We start from the raw sequence: 16,955 nt of genomic DNA, 5'->3' as shown, positions 1-16,955 counted from the left end.
TCTCATTGGGATTGGAAAGAAAAGGGGCAGAAACCAGAGTAAGAGAGTGGGGGGGAGGGGAAGGAGAACTACAACTCCTCTTCCATCATCATCATTCAGGGTCACAATCAGTCTTTCCAGGTGAGGCAACGCTTCATCTGCAAAACCGTCAGGTCTACCTATTATACCTGGTGTTCCAAGTGTGTGCTTCCTCTATATCAGTGAGACCCAGTGCAGATTCAGAGAACCACTTCATGGAGTACCATTGTTCCATTTGCCACAAAATGCAGGATCTCCATGTGGGTACCCACTTCAATTTGACATGTTTATCTGCAGTGTCCTCTATTACTACAATGAGGCCAAATTCAGATCGGGAGAGTAACACGTCATACTCTGGCTGGTTAGCCTACAACCTACACACACAAAATGCTGGTGGAACACAGCAGGCCAGGCAACATCAATAGGAAGAAGCACTGTTGATGTTTTGGGCCGAGACCCTTCATCAGAATTTCCAGCATCTGCTGATTTCTTTGTGTTAGCCTACAACCTGATGGCATGTTCATTATTGATTTCTCCCTCCCCCCCACTAATTCTCATATTTTCCATTGCTCTTCTGGTCCCCCTCTCACGCCTTCTCTACTCCACACATGCCCTCACCTTTGGTGCCCTTCCTCCCCTTTCTTCCATGGTCCACTGTCCTCACCTATCAGATTCCTTCTATTTTCAGCCTTTTACCTCTTCCATCTATAACTTCCCAGCTTCTTGATTCACTCCTGTCTCCCACTCACCCATCACCTATCAATTTCTACTCCTTCTCCTCCTTCACCTTCTTATTCTGGTTTCTGCCTCCTTTCTTTCCAGTCCTGATGAAGGATCTCGGCTCAAAACATCGACTGTTTATTCCCCTCCATAGATGCTGTCTGAGCTCTTCCAGCATGTTGTTTGTATTGTGCTTGATTTCAGTCTCCAACTTCTTAAACATCAAATTTAAAATTAGGCTTTCGAAAGATAAATCAAATTAATTCTATTAACTTAATTCAAGATTACTTGCCACATGAATTTTGTAAACGTTCATAAAGCTAACAGGCTTCTTGGAAATTAAAAACATAATTTAATGCCTATTGGGCTTGCTACATCCACTATTGTGACTTTGATCTTTTTTAAGATATGATCTTTATCTTAAGCGTAAATTTTAGATTAAAATTTTCCAAGATAAGGGTTGACAACTGAGCTTCTTAAGTAATAGATACTTGATTCTCTAGGCACAAGAACAAAAATAACCATGACATAATTCTAATGAAGGTTTCATTGAAGTACTATTTGTTTCACTGTTCAGATACTGCTCACTCTGCTGGGTATTCCAACATTCTTTTATTATTTTAAATTATTACATATGACTGTTATGGAGATTATTGGCCGGCTCTTTAAATGCTTTTGCTTTTAAAACCATGATGTAATACAGAAAATTGCTGCAGAAAAACTTGAAGTAACACTTCAAAAGGAAAAGAAATGTTATAAACTGGAAATATGTTGTTTGAGAACTGTTGTAAATAAATAAATTGCAAAATGATTCTCAAGGAACTGATTTTATTACAATTTTCAACACTTTAAGAAAATAAATAATTTCCAACCATGGGTATCAATACTTAATCACCAGATTACAACACATTAAGAAAATATTTTTTCCAAGGTTACAGAAACGTCATGGCCGCTAATAGCAGCCATTAAAAAAGTGTTTTCCCACTCATTCTGTATTTTAAGCTAGGATTCTGGCTTCCTGAATATTTATATGAAGTTTTGATAGGATATTTAAAAACATAAAAATCTTATCTCTGTAATTAAAATTTCCATTTATAAATATGAAAGTAATATTCCCAAATAATTTTAATATTTGTTACAGATTACTTAAAATGTCATTATTACTTCAAAAAATATTTAATGTCATACACCTCCAGGATAAAACCGTAAAAATTGATGTAAATACATGTAAAAAAAAGGGTCTAAATATTTTTAACATCTATTCTTCCAGTTTAATCATCACATGCAACAAAAATTAGGATAACAATTTCAAGACTTCCTTTGGAAATGGCTGAGAGTTATTCCAAACAGATGGATATGGATGCCAGGGATTTTTACCTCTGCATTCAGTCTATGTAATTTCTCTTATACAGCACAGCAGACTGAACATCCTGAGTGGACAAGTATAAAACCCTAGCCATGGAACTGGTTAAATAACTTCGTAATTTATATTGCATTTTATGCAAATTTTCATGACCTGTTATAAAGGTCAAATATAATATGTACAGTTTACAACACCAATTCTATCTACAGAGAATCACTATATTTTGCCTCAAATTCTACTCCTTGAAGAACTTAAACTTTAAACACATAGCTAACAGCTTCCAACATATTTAAGTTTTCAATCAACCTGTGAAAATACTTAAACATTAAGTTTCTAAATTATGTCTTTAACAATTAACTCTTCTTAGTGCAGATGCATCTGTAAAATGTTCTGGATAACTATTTGTATTTAAGGATTCACTAATATTCACTGGCCCTTGTCACATTTCTTTAATGCATGAAAACACCCCCGGTAGTATTGATACCTAGGTACTATATGAATTATTAAAGCACAATGAATTAAGTTAACATTTAACTTCCAAAACATTACTTTCATTGGTCCTTATTATCCCAAGCATAACTGCAATTGTAGCTCATTTTATTAAAATATATTTTTTTTAATTTTTGAGCCATTGAGATTAGTGCAAATCAATAATTACTGCCCCATATAAATGCCTTTAAAAAAAATTGAACATGCTAGCTAGGCAATGGCTATCAAGAGTCACAGATGGAATTCAACATTGAGGCATTTGAACCAACATGTTATATGTATCAGAATCACTTTTATAAAGGGTTAAGACCAATGCATAAATGCAAATGTTTTCCCCAAAGTGCCCTACACCTCAATTGTCTATACACCAGTTTCAGAATACCAATTCTCTGTAATATCATGACAATTTTTGTATGAATCATCAAACCGGAAGCGTTTGGGAACAATTGATGATTCTTCAGAAATATTTTCTTTGTTCAAATGTCTGCCTGACCCAAACGTGGGTGATCGAATAGGATTCTTCTCCTCTGAAGACTTAATGGACTGCATCCCCAGCAGTGAAACACATGGTGCAATTTCTGGTATAGGGTTATTCATCATCTCCTCTGTTTGCAGCCAAGGATGAAAAAGACATGCTTCAGCACTTGTTCGGTACCTTCAAGATAAACAGAATGTTGTTATTTATTAATTAGTATCTTTAGTATGCAGAAATTATAAATTCACCTTGAGTAGCTTTCAGGGTTATGTTAAAAATAAACTATTTTACATATACACCTTAAACTAGTTGAGCAATTCCAGGGCAGATTAATTAACTAAACTAGTTAAATAAAGTAATTAGCAATATAAATGATTTTTAAAAGCACAACTCTACATTGATTACACAGATTACTTAACCTGTAGTTGGGTACTTTTCCTATGCTTTAAAAAACAAATAATCCACCAAATTCACAAACTGAACTGAAAATAAACACAATTCCTTTAAATTGTCAGAGGTTTAACATAATGGTAACAATGTAATTTCTTTGAATTGTATAAATGCATCTCCTCAAACCAGAACCACTTATTTATCTTGAGCAATAAGTATATATAACCAAAAAAAAGGAGCAACTCTAAGGAAGATGAACTGGATGAATTGGTTTGAAATACTACAGATGACTTTTTTTTAAAGAGAGGAAATCCAACTTCCTTGTTACATCCTCCACAAGTCATAAAGATAATCCAGCAATAATGGAGGATCCTATTGCAGTCTCAAGGGGCTGAATAGATAGATAGATAGATACTTTATTCATCCCCATGGGGAAATTCAACATTTTTTCCAATGTCCCATACACTTGTTGTAGCAAAACTAATTACATACAATACTTAACTCAGTAAAAATATGATATGCATCTAAATCACTCTCTCAAAAAGCATTAATAATAGCTTTTAAAAAGTTCTTAAGTAGTTTACTTAAATACATTAAATAATATCAACCCCGGCACCTTAACATATCTTACTCCTGGCGGTTGAATTGTAAAGCCTAATGGCATTGGGGAGTATTGACCTCTTCATCCTGTCTGAGGAGCATTGCATCGATAGCAACCTGTCGCTGAAACTGCTTCTCTGTCTCTGGATGGTGCTATGTAGAGTATGTTCAGGGTTTTCCATAATTGACCGTAGCCTACTCAGCGCCCTTCGCTCAGCTACCGATGTTATACTCTCCAGTACTTTGCCCACGACAGAGCCCGTCTTCCTTACCAGCTTATTAAGACATGAGGCGTCCCTCTTCTTAATGCTGCCTCCCCAACACGCCACCACACATCACGCTCTCCACAACTGACCTATAGAACATCTTCAGCATCTCACTGCAGACATTGAATGACGCCAACCTTCTTAGGAAGTACAGTCGACTCTGTGCCTTCCTGCACAAGGCATCTGTGTTGGCAGTCCAGTCTAGCTTCTCGTCTAACTGTACTCCCAGATACTTGTAGGTCTTAACCTGCTCCACACATTCTCCATTAATGATCATTAATAGACCAATAGACCATTCCCATTTAATGATCTTATGTCCTTACGCTGTATGTTGTCGAATTTGTCATGATGGCACAGGTGAACCACACCAATGTTCTGTGAGCTGCGGACAATGCTTCTAAATATACTTTTAAGTATCCCACTTTCGAATTACTCACTGCAATCTGCGGCATGTACTCTCCCTCGAACCAATGTACTTTTAAATCAACTTAATGATCTACAGATTTCATGATCATCTGAAGGTCTCAGCAGACCAGAAGATATGGCACCTATAAGCACACAAAGGTTCATCGCCATGGCTGGAAGTGAGGCAGAAAAAAGGAACATCAAGCCAGGCTGAAATGCAGAGGGATGAGGCCTCTTTACCCAGCATCTTGTTAGCAAATAACAAAATTGAGGGCCTCAGGGCAAGATTGTTGTATCAGAGGGTAATGAGGGACTGTTGTATTCTATGTCTGAGAGAAACTCAGCGGACAAACCAATTTACTAAATGATTCAATTTACTAACTGCTGATTCAGAAAAGGGAAAAGGCACTGTGTGTGTTTCATGATAAACTCTCAGCAGCGCTCCGATGCAGTGTTTTTGTCGAACTTATGGTCCCCACAATCTTAAGCACCCAACAGTCAAATACTGTTCGTTCTATTTACCCAAGGGTAAATTACTCCATAATCCATAATTACTCCATAGTTCTAGTACTCCATAATCCTGACCACAATTTACATACCACCGGCAGCTCACCATAATCAAGCACTTGAGATTCTACATGATGCTGTCTCCAAACAAGAAAAAGTCCACCATGATGCAATTCAAATCATAGTTGGGGACTTCAACTAGGTTTGTTTGAAGAAAACCCTGCCCAATTACCATCAGCATAAAACATGCAGCACCACAGGTCCCAACACACTAGACCACTGCTATACTAAGGTAAAGAACACCTACTGTTCTATGCTCAGACTGCATTTTAGTAAATTGGATCACTTGGCTATCCTTCTACTACCTGCAGAGAGTCAGAGGCTAAAGAGAAAAGCTCCAGAGATTAGGATAACAAAGAGGTGAGCACAGGAGCAGCTATGGAATTTCTTCAAGTCAGAGGACTGGGCTGTGTTCAAGAACTCTTCTGTAGGTCTGAATGAATACACCATGGCTGTAACAGATTTTAGTAAAACAGATGTAGACGAGTGTGTCCCCACAGAATCATTCAGTGTTCCTCAATCAGAAACCCTAAATGAATCACGAGATCCACAATCTGCTGAGAGCCAGATCAGATACATTCAAGTCTGGTGACCAAGGAAGTTACAAGAGGTCCAGGTACGATCTCCAGAAAGCTATCTCATGGGCAAAGTAGCAATTCCAGATGAAACTAGAATCAAAGAAGGATGCTCAACAGTTGTGGCAGGGCTTCACTTCCAGATGAGCTTAATGTCTTCTATTCTTGCTTTGACCCTCAAAACATGGAGGAACCATCATAAACTCCCACAGCCCCCAATGATCCTACAATAACAGTCTCTGTGGCTGATGTGCAAGAAGCCTTCAGGAAGCCAAACCCACAAAAAGCATCCAGCCCAGATGAGGTACGAAGTACTAAAGACCCAGTGCTGGAATGTTCACTGAGAACTTTAATCTTTCACTTCAGCAGTCTGAGGTACCCATCTGCTTCAAGCTAGCTTCAAATCACCCAAGAAAAACATGGTGACCTACCTCAATAACTCTCATGCAGTACCACCTAAGTCCACAGTGAAGAGGTGTTTTGAGAGGCTGGTGATGAAACATATCAACTCCTGCCTAAGAAGCAACTTAGATCCACTCTACGAGTGAATCTGCAGATGCTGGAAATAAATAAAAAACGCAAAATGCTGGCAGAACTCAGCAGGCCAGACAGTATCTATGGGAGGAGGTAGTGACGACGTTTTGGGCCGAAACACTTCATTGGGAGATCCACTCCAATTTGCCTACAAGAGCAACAGATCCACAGCAGATGCCATCTAATTCGATTTTCACTCAATCCTGGCTCTTCACATCGCAACAGCAAAGATGCATACATCAAGATGCTCTTTACCAACTACAGCTCAACATTCAATACCATCATCCCCTCAAAAACAATCAATAAGCTCCAAGACCTTGGTCTCAATACCACCTCATGTAATTGGATCCTCGATTTCCTCACTTGTAGAATCCAGTAAGTTCTGATTGGCAACAACATCTTCTCCACGATCTCCATCTGCACACCACAAGGTTGGGTGCTTGACCCCTGCTCTACTCCGTTTATGCTTATGACTGCGTGGCTAAGCACTGCTCCAATGCCATATTCAAGTTTGCTAATGACACCACTGTCGTAGGCTGAATCAAAGGTGGTGATAATCAACATATAGGAGGGAGATCGAAAATTTGGCTGATGGTGCCATAACAATAACCTCTTCCTCGATATCAGCAAAACCAAGGAGCTTAATACTGACTTCAAGAGAAGAAACCAGAGGTCCATGACCCAGTCCTCAATGGAGAACAGAAACAGAGGGTCAGCAACTTAAAACTGCTGTGTGTTATTATTTCAGAGGGTTTCTCCTGGGCCAAGCACACAAGTGCAATCAAGAAGAAAGCACGGCAGTACCTTTACTTCCAGAGTTTGTGGAGGTTCAGCATGATATTTGAATCTTTGACAAACTTCTATAGATATGTAGCGGTGAGGATATTGACTGGCTGCATCATAGCCCGGTATGGAAACACAAATGCCCTCGAATGGAAAATCCTAAAAAAAAGTAGTGTATATGGCCCAGTCCATCACGAGTAAAGCCCTCACTACCATTAAGCACATCTACATGAAACCCTGTTGTAGGAAAGCAGCATCCATTCATTAGGGACCCCCATCACCCTGGGTATGCTCTCCTCTCACTGCTGCATCTGGAAGATGGCACAGGAGCCTCAGGACTCACACAACCAGGATCAGGAACAGATATTAACCCTCAACCATCAGGCTCTTGAACCAAAGGGGATAACTTCACTCAACTTCACTTACCCCATCATTGAACCGTTCCCATAAGCAATGGATTTACTTTCAAGGATTCTTCGTCTCATGTTTTCGATATTAATCTATTATTATTATTTCTTTCTTTTTGTATTTGCAGTTTGTTATCTTCTACACTCTGGTTGAACGTCCAAGCTGGGCAGTCTTTCACTGATTTTGTTATTTTTATTATTCTATAGATTAAGTATGCCTGCAAGACCACAAATCTCAGGGTTGTATATGGTGACATATATTTACTTTGATAATACATTTACTTTGAAATTGACTTTAAATTCAGAAATTCTGGCAAACTGAATCGTGATCACAGTTCAATGAGAAATGCAAGTGAGAACACCTGGTTGCATGACTGGCAAAATTGCAATGCAAATACTTAACCTAGCTTAAGTAGGCAAGAGGAATACAACTGAACAACCCATCACTGATTAGATAGAAACCTGCTAGTAATCAAAAGGTATCATTTGCTTAGAAGTATCTTCAGGCATAACAAAGGATATATATCTTATAAGACGATCAAGAAGATTCAATCTTTTATTCAGATAGGGATAAAAAAAATGTCACCACAACCCTCCTCCCAAAATGAAAATCAACAATTCCAATTAATGCAGAATTAAATAGAATGAAAAAAGAAAGGAAATCATTCCTCTATTCTCCACTCTGACTTTCTACTTCTTCTCACCTGCCTGTTACTTCCCCCTGGATCCTCTCTCCTTACCTTACTCCTATGGTCCACTCTCCTCTCCTATCAGGTTCTTCCTCCTCCACCCCTTGACCTTTCCTACCCACTTGGCTTCACATATCACCTTCCAGCTAGTATCTTTCTCCTCCCCCACATTTTTATTCTGGCATCTTCCCCCTTCTTTCACAGTCCTGAAGAAAGGTATCAGCCTGAAATGTCGACTGCGTATCTATTTCTATAGAAGCTTCCTGTCCTGCTGAGTTCCTCCAGCATTTTCTGTATGTTGGTTAGGAAATTCTTAGTCAGGTAAATGTAGACTCTATACTGAAAGCGAACCAATAACTCTCACCCGAGATTCTGCTTTCAATTCTTCCCCCCCCCCCAGATGCAAACTTTCACTAACTACCATTAACTCTAGAATAGCCTCGATCCACTTCCAAATCTCCAAAGTTACCAACACTCATTACATCCAATGCTGTCTCCACAGGTTTCTTGATCCTTTGAAACTCAAAATTCCATATCTAGATATACACATCTCCCAATACCAATACATTTGTGATGCTCCCAGAAAATCTCAAGTTGTACTTTTATTTCTAAGTAATGTTCTGTCATAAACAATGACTCACAAAATGTATCCCTAGTGTTCCCCCTCTCTTCCTCACTAGAACATATCTCAGTGATGAAATGCTCACCTGTAACAAGAACTGACCTCCAAATTTTGCCAGGCACAACCAGAAGATCCTTGCTTTCAAATGCCACCATTTAACCTCTATCTCAAATCCATATGATTTAATTTTGGTGTTCTCTAGGACCAGTATCCACCCTCACCTTCTCAGAAACTCAGAACATGTAATTCCTCACTGTTCCATAGGTTTAGATTATTCCTGCAGATGCTGTCCTGCTGTACACTATACATTATTTCTATTAAATCCTAGTATTCACATAATTCAACTACCCTTCTACAGATTTAGCTGAGTATTATCAAAAAAAAATCAAGCATAAAATCAAAAGGAACTATTATTAGAAAATGTACCTTTCCTATAGACACCAAACAGTAAAGCATGAACTTTTGGTAAGAAAACATTGAAAAGCAGAAAAACCTACAGATTCTAGAAAGCTAAAATGCAACAAAATAGTACTAATGCCAAAATATAACATTCTCAGTTTCCTGAAAATCTGTAAGTGGCAAAAGATGTCCTAAGTGAAATTTAAACTCTTCCACAAAAATGTTCTCTCTCACTAATGGTACCACTTGAAATGCAGTTCATGATGGAACATTTAATGTGATTTAATAAATGAAACAAAACAGCGATTCAATGCTAATATTCCTTTATGAAGGTTGTTAAAGTGTTTAAATTAAAAAGTTAGTTTTGCTAGGGAAAAAGAAACCAAAATAATTGACCACTTCCTTTATTCAAATTACATACTCACTCAGGTTTCTTGACTAGAAGCTGTTGAATAAATTCAATTGCAGTTTTGGAGATGCCTTCAAATATTTTATCCGAATAATCAACATTAACTTGCGAGATATTAAGGTAAGTTTCTTGTTTATCTTTGCCCTGAAATGGTGACTCCCCTGTCAGCATCATGTATACCAACACTCCTATGCTCCTGTAAATCATAAGAGAATGTTCATCAATCAGAATCCACAGCCATTTATGGCCCATCTTAATGCAAACTGAAATTTTATGCATTGTTTAACTCCTGGTATTGACATCTCACTGAAATGCCACAATTAAAAGAACTTCAAAATAATTGCTTCCAGTTTTAAACAGAGACAGTATATTTGTTTATTGACCTGTACTATCTTACATTACAATGCTAGATGAGCAAATACATTAATGAACAAATGTTCAATTAAGGTTTAATAAAAATCAGTTCTCCAAATAAATTAACTAGGGGCTGTTGCATAGTCATAACTACAAACTTGTTGGACATTCTGCATGTCAGGGAATGATGGCTGGATTTACAGCATTTGCTTCAGACTATTTGCTCACTATTATTTTGAACATTTATGTAACCTATCAAAGGCTTGATGAATCACTGATTATTATTAACAAAGATTGAAAATGGTAAAAACTCATCAATCCTGCAAGGAAACTAGCAGAACTTTTAGGAAACAAAAATCTTTGGTAGGCTCTCTACGCACATTTAAAAACAGAGCTATCAAGCTTCTTATTAAATAGAACATACACAAAACAAGAAACACTAGATTCCGGCATGGTTCTGGAGAAATTGAAAGTTGCAAATGTCACCCTACTCTTCAAGAAAGGAGAGGCAGAAGAAAGGAAATTACAGGCCAGTTAGTCTGACCTCAATGTTAGGAAGATGTTGGAGTCAATTGTTAAGGATGTGGTTTCAGGGTACATGGAGGCACATGATAAAATAAGCCATAGTCAGCAAAATTTCCTTAAGAAAAAATCTTACCTGACAAATCTGTTGGACTTCATTGAAGAAATAACAAGCAGGATACACAAAGGAGAATTGGTGGATTTTCAGAAGGCTTTTGATAAGGTGCCACACATGAGGTTGCTTAACAAATTAAGAGACCATGGTATTACAGGAAAGATACCAGCATGGATTTTGGCTGACAGTGACTAGTGATGTTCCGGAGATGTCTGTGTTCAGACCACTTATTTTTACATAATATGTCAATGACTTGGATGATGGAATTGATTGCTTTGAGGCCAAGTTTGCAGATGATACAAAGATAGGAGAAGGAGGAGCAGGTAGCTTTGAGGAACTAGAGAGACAGATCAGAAAAATAGGCAAATAAATGACAGATGGAATACAGCGTCAGGAAGTGTATGGCCATGCAGTATGGTAGAAGAAATAAGGGGGTTGACTATTTTTTAAATGGAGAGAAAATTCAAAAATCTGAGATGCCACAGGTCTTGGGAGTCTTTGTGTAGGATTCACTAAAGGTTAATTTGCAGGTTGAGTCTGTAGTGAGAAGGCAAATGTGATGTAGCATTCATTTCGAGAGGACTAGAATATAAAAGCAAGGCTTTATAAAGCAATGGTGATGTTTCACTTTGAGTATTGTGAGCAGTTCTGGTCCCCTTTTCTAAGAAAGAATATGCTGACATTGGAGAGGGTTAAAAGGGGGTTCACAAAAGTTATTCCGGGATTGAATGGCTTGTCATATGAAGAGCGTATGATGGCTCTGGGCCTGTATTCACTGTAATTTAGAAGAATGAGAGGTGACCTCATTGAAACCTATCAATTGTTGAAAGGTGTCGATAGACTGGATGTGGAGAGGATGCTTCCTATGGTGGGCAAGTCTAAGACCAGAGGGCACAGCCTCAGAATAGAGGGGTGTCCTTTTAGAACAGAGATGAGCAGGAGTTTCTTTAGCCAGAGAGTGCTGAATCTGTGAAAGTCATTGCCACAGGCGGCTGTGGAGGCCAAGAGATAGGGTAAATTTAAGGCAGAAGTTGATAGATTCTTGACTAGTCCGAGCATGAAGGGATATAGGGAGAAGGCAGGAGACTGGGGCTGAGAAGGAAAATGGATCAGCCATGATGAAATGGCTGAGCAGATTTGATGGGCCAAAATGGTCTAATTCTGTTCCTATATCTTAATGGTCTTACAGTTACAAGTAAACAATAAAATAAATGAAAGGCAAGATATACTGAACAGTTAATTCTTCAGAAAATCTGAGTGGTAAACAAACAGCACTCTTAAATTCAAGCACTAATGACTTTCAAGTTATAGTTCCATGCCAGTGTGGAGGCAAAAGTTTAGAAATGGAAGAACTGATGTCAATATTGGACCTTCAAGAGATCACTTGAGGTTAGTGATACTGAAATGTCTGCCATTTTTTGGCTTGGACAGCTATAAGTGCAGACATTTACCATACATTAAATTTAGCTCACTTCTTTTTTGAATACAAGGCAAACAATTTACCCCATGTTACTAGTAACGTACCACATGTCTGTTTCTGTAGAGATTGGTTCATAGCTCAAGATTTCAGGGGCTGCCAAAGAAAAAGAAGTTTATGAGCAGGTTATAAAATGGTTTAGAAAACAAAGTCAAAATCAGAAAAAAAAATCTTCTCTTTATATAAATATCCCATTGATAGAAGTTTGTTTTAACCCTCTTTTCATTAAAAATAGTTTAATGTCTCAATATAAGATGCCTCAAAAGATCAATTCTTCTCTAGCTTTGAGTGCTAGTTGCTGCTGCAATGTTAAATAGGGACAGCAAAGAGGAATTTTTGCTTAGACAGCAATGGCTAAGAAAAGTGGTGATCTGCTGGCAAGAGAAGCAGTAAAGGGGTTTATGAAGCCCCGAGACTCCTACAATGAACAGGTTTGCTGACATAAATCAGCAAACTGCAAAATCACTGCATCTCAAGGATTCAGAACAAAAAAGATTAGCAAAATAAAACCATCCAATACACCAATGCTAGTTTGTTGCTGGGATAGTTCAAACTGTGTTTGCTTCTATCTTCTCAGCACCACCAGTGACTAGATATTTGAAACAGATACACAAGATTCATTACCTCAGCTTAATTAAGGAAAAACATACTCTCTGAAGGAGGTATTTCCAAATCTAGAGGATATTAATTAGAAAACCAGAATTGCAGAAGCTGGAAATCTAAAGTAAAAACAAAGAGTGTTGGAAATACTCTCTATATCAGATAGCACCTGTGAAAGGAAACTGAATTACGTTTCAGGTTAATGACCCTGCATCAGAACACATTCATTTCAACCCTGCAGTATTTTAGTATCTTACCACTAACTTGAAGAAGAGAAAATAGTACTTGTCATTTACATCTGTTATGACCCCAGCCCCCTCCTTTGTGAGATTCACAAGAGCCCTAGTCAAGGGGGGGTCAAATGACCCAAGAGAGAGAGGGAGACATGCTGAAGACCACGTTCCCCCGGGAAGCAGAATAAAGCGACTCTTTGACTATTGTCTCATGAAGACCACGTGTAAAGCCCTCGGGCAAAGTGGGCTGGTCGCTCAACAAGACAAAAACCTCGGACATAGCCATTGTCTTGGGAGACACCTTTGTGGGATAAGGAACTGGCCTACGTGCAAAATCTCAGGGCAATGTGAGGTGGGTGATGGGGGAAGGATTGCCTCGCCCCCCCACCCTGATGGACATCTACAACCCTGCCAGTCCAGATAAAAGGTGGGCTGCCGAGGCGGGGCGCCAGACGCACCAGAAGATGCGCGAGAATTCCTGCGACAGCGTTTTGAGAGCGACAGCCGGTGGTGGGGTTCGTGTGCGTCTTTTCCTTGCCTAGGATTGGCGACCTCACCACGGAAGAACGGCCTAGCTACAGGGGAAGCCACAGATGAGAGTCCATTCCCCAACGAGACTTCCGACTACCTCCTACAGGTTGGAAAACCTGTCGGGTAAATGTTTCATTCTCTCTCTCTCTTTCTAACAAAAGTGCACCAACGCGACACCACGACAACGGCAGCTGGTGGAACTGCAGTGACCACAAAGACTTTTAGATATCCAGCAAACAATATATATCTACATTACCCTTAGACAACGATAGAGCTTATTTCTGATTGATTATTACTATACCTGTGCTTTAGATTGAGTTGTGACGACGTACATGATCTGAATGTTTTGTATTAACCATGCGTTTGTGCCCCTTTATAAATAAAAACGTTTGCAAATAGTAGTATCAGGCTTCAGCGGACCCATCTATCTTTGCTGACAAGTCACCCGGTTACTGGGGAACGTAACAAGTTACATCAAAATCTTTTTTGCAAGAATAACACCATAAATTCTATGACAGTTTTCACTGCTGAAGATAGCGAATTAAAAAAAGGATTGTATAAAAAAGCAACACAACAAATTTGGTTTTTGGTTACAATATTTGAAATATGAACCATACCGGACTATACTTCCTGTGGTGTTTAAGGACAACTAATTTGCCCCAAAAATTGCTAGCCAACTTTTGTTGATGTGCGATGATGACATATGGAATGAAATGTGGTCTCACGCCGCAACAAGACAGATCACAAAGCACTCCAGTGGGTGATTAGGATGGCTCAGCACATCACTGGAACTCAACTACCAAAGCCGGAGACAATCTACAACTCTCAATGCCTACAACACATTAAAGACCCATGCCATCCCAGATGCTCTCTATTCAATTTCCTGACATCTAGTAGGAGAAACAGATACAAGACAGCAAGACTGAATAACAGCATCTTCCTGAGGGTTGTTGTGCAACTGAATAATGCTACACCCTGGCTTGCCAATGGCCTTTGAATGTTATGGACTATTGAAGTCACTTGCTGTATGTGAATATGGGTTTTTTTTTAAATTATTAAGGTGTACCACATGCATTGGAACATCTGTTTTCACGGACTGGAGTAGCACTGCAATCTTGTTGTCTTGAGCAATGACAATAACCTTCTATTCTCTTTTTCAGTGTTTGGATAGCAATAAATTTTATTCATGATATTATACCCAGAAGAGCTTTAAACAATTTCAGTTTACAAAAAGGTAGCATTTTCTAGGTTACCTGTATTTTGACCACATTTGAATATATGCTGTCCAAGTGACCATTCAAAGATTAACACACACAAAATGCTGGTGGAAGGGTCCCGGCCCGAAATGTCGATAGCTCTTCTCCCTATAGATGCTGCCTGGCCTGCTGTGTTCCACCAACATTTTGTGTGTGTTGTTCAAATTTCCAGCATCTGCAGATTTCCTCGTGTTTGCTATTCAAAGATTAAGACAGGTTGATTGTGGCATTAATGTTTTCTACCAGAAGCTTTCAATTCTTTGGAAGAAAATGGTCTAGTTATAAGAGCCCCCCGGGGACTGAGCCCAACTATCTTATACCTAGCCATCTCTAGCAACTTGATCAATGCCCTTCCTCCATTAATGTCAAAAGCTGAATATTTGCTGACAACTGTCGAGCTAATTTCAGCCTATAATTCAACAAATGAATACCACATGCAGCAAGACCTTGGCAAAATTGAGACTTGATTTAATAAATGGACTAGAGAATAACCATCTCCAACCAAGATGGAATCTAATTAGCTTCATGTGAATTTAGGTGAAATATTGCTGAATCACTTTCTACCTTCATTTAACCTTGGGATCTGTATTGGTCAGAAATATTTGAATCAGACAGAAGCTGGTTATTCTGTGGTGATATCACTCAATTCCTTGAATGTATTTCATCATTGACAAGCATGGGATATACTAAATTACACTTTCAACCTCACTTAGGGAGCTTAATATGAATGGTACACAGATGCTATCTGCATTCACCTGGAAGTTTAAATGATTAGACCTCCACTACTGACATAATTGCATACAGCCAAGGATTTCTCAACAGCAACTCAAGTCAGCAGACTCACAAGGGCATTAAGCATATATGGCCAAACCATCTGCAAGATACCTCCCACTCCCCATCAAATATGCATGCCATTGTTTCTTGGGAATATAAATAATCTTTCAACATGGTGGGTTAAAATCCTGGAACACCATAAGCAGCTTTGGAGTTCCTTCAGAGGGTGGCGCAAAGGCAATCAGGACTGGTCAATGAATAACGTTCCTGCCAGCAATGCCTGCGACCCACAAAAGAATATTAAAAATGTAATCAAATATGCACTCTTGGAAATAAATTTTTAAGTGTAGCAGGGAGCCATACTCAAAAGAATATGCAGACTGGATATAGCACTGCAACACTTTAGTTCAAAGTGGGCACCTGCACACCCCACTAAGAGGAAAGAATTGGTTCAATACATCTTAAAGTGATACACAAAAAAACATTTTAAAAAACTTACCAATGTACTCTGGTGTTCCTGTGATTTCTCTTAATTCACCAACACTTCCAATTCTTCTCGACAAACCAAAGTCTACTATCTTTATATCACCCAATGGCGATGAGCTAGTTAGCAAGATATTCTGTGGCTGTATATGAAAAACAAAATTAACATTTTACTATTTTGATGCTTCATATTAACTTATGAACATGTGCCAAATTATAAACCACATATCAGAGAGGTTTACTTGTACTATACAACTTGCTTTCTTTATGTGCTGTACCACATGACGTGGATGATCGTGGTCTCCACGATCATGTTAGTTCTTGGCATATCTTTCTACAAAAGTAGTTTGCCATTGTCTTCTTCTGGGCAGTGTCTTTACTAGACGGATGATCCCAGCCATTATCAATATTCTTCAGAGATTGTCTCCCTGGTATCAGTTGTCACATAACCAGGACTTGTCATACATACCAGCTGCTCATATGACCATCCACCACCTGCTCCCATAGCTTCATATGACCCTGATCAGGGGGCTAAGCAAGTACTACACCTTTCCCAAGTGTGACCTGCAAGCTAGTGAAAGGTGGGAGAACTTTTGGTAGAGACACATCTCTACCCCACCACCTATATTTTTGTACACATTTGTAAGATTCCCAGTAAAATTTCACATCAAGCAAGTCAGTGATAATAAATTTGATTCCTATTTAATAATAGATAGAAGAGCTAAATAACATTGCATTAAAAGGTCACATCACCACCATAAAGCTTCTCACTTCAAATTTAGAGGCTTCATAACCTGAGGCTTGTGAAATCATCCAATTATCCTTAGCTGAAATGCTAAGTCCAAGCATATAAATCAAAACAAGCAAGACAAAAGAAACTACTTTCTGGACATTTAGTA

The 16,955-nt window shown here is 38.7% G+C and overlaps 1 protein-coding gene across 1 annotated transcript in view; it reads right to left on the bottom strand.

Annotated features, from left to right (window-relative positions):
- Positions 1-1,549: 1,549 nt before the first annotated feature.
- The window catches only part of LOC140728350 (serine/threonine-protein kinase 17B-like), a 28,550-nt gene continuing 13,144 nt past the window's right edge, over positions 1,550-16,955 (bottom strand). The window contains exons 4-7 of the mRNA XM_073046956.1: positions 16,073-16,199; positions 12,227-12,275; positions 9,728-9,907; positions 1,550-3,245 (exon numbers count right to left, since the gene is read on the bottom strand). Coding sequence (XP_072903057.1) covers positions 2,951-3,245; positions 9,728-9,907; positions 12,227-12,275; positions 16,073-16,199 — 651 coding nt within the window. The 3' untranslated portion in view covers positions 1,550-2,950. The remainder of the gene's footprint in view (positions 3,246-9,727; positions 9,908-12,226; positions 12,276-16,072; positions 16,200-16,955) is intronic.

The sequence above is a fragment of the Hemitrygon akajei genome, chromosome 5, assembly GCF_048418815.1.
Source record: "Hemitrygon akajei chromosome 5, sHemAka1.3, whole genome shotgun sequence".
Taxonomy (NCBI): Eukaryota; Metazoa; Chordata; class Chondrichthyes; order Myliobatiformes; family Dasyatidae; genus Hemitrygon; species Hemitrygon akajei.
Note: the sequence above shows the minus strand (reverse complement) of the source record. Positions and strands in the feature narration are given on the sequence as shown.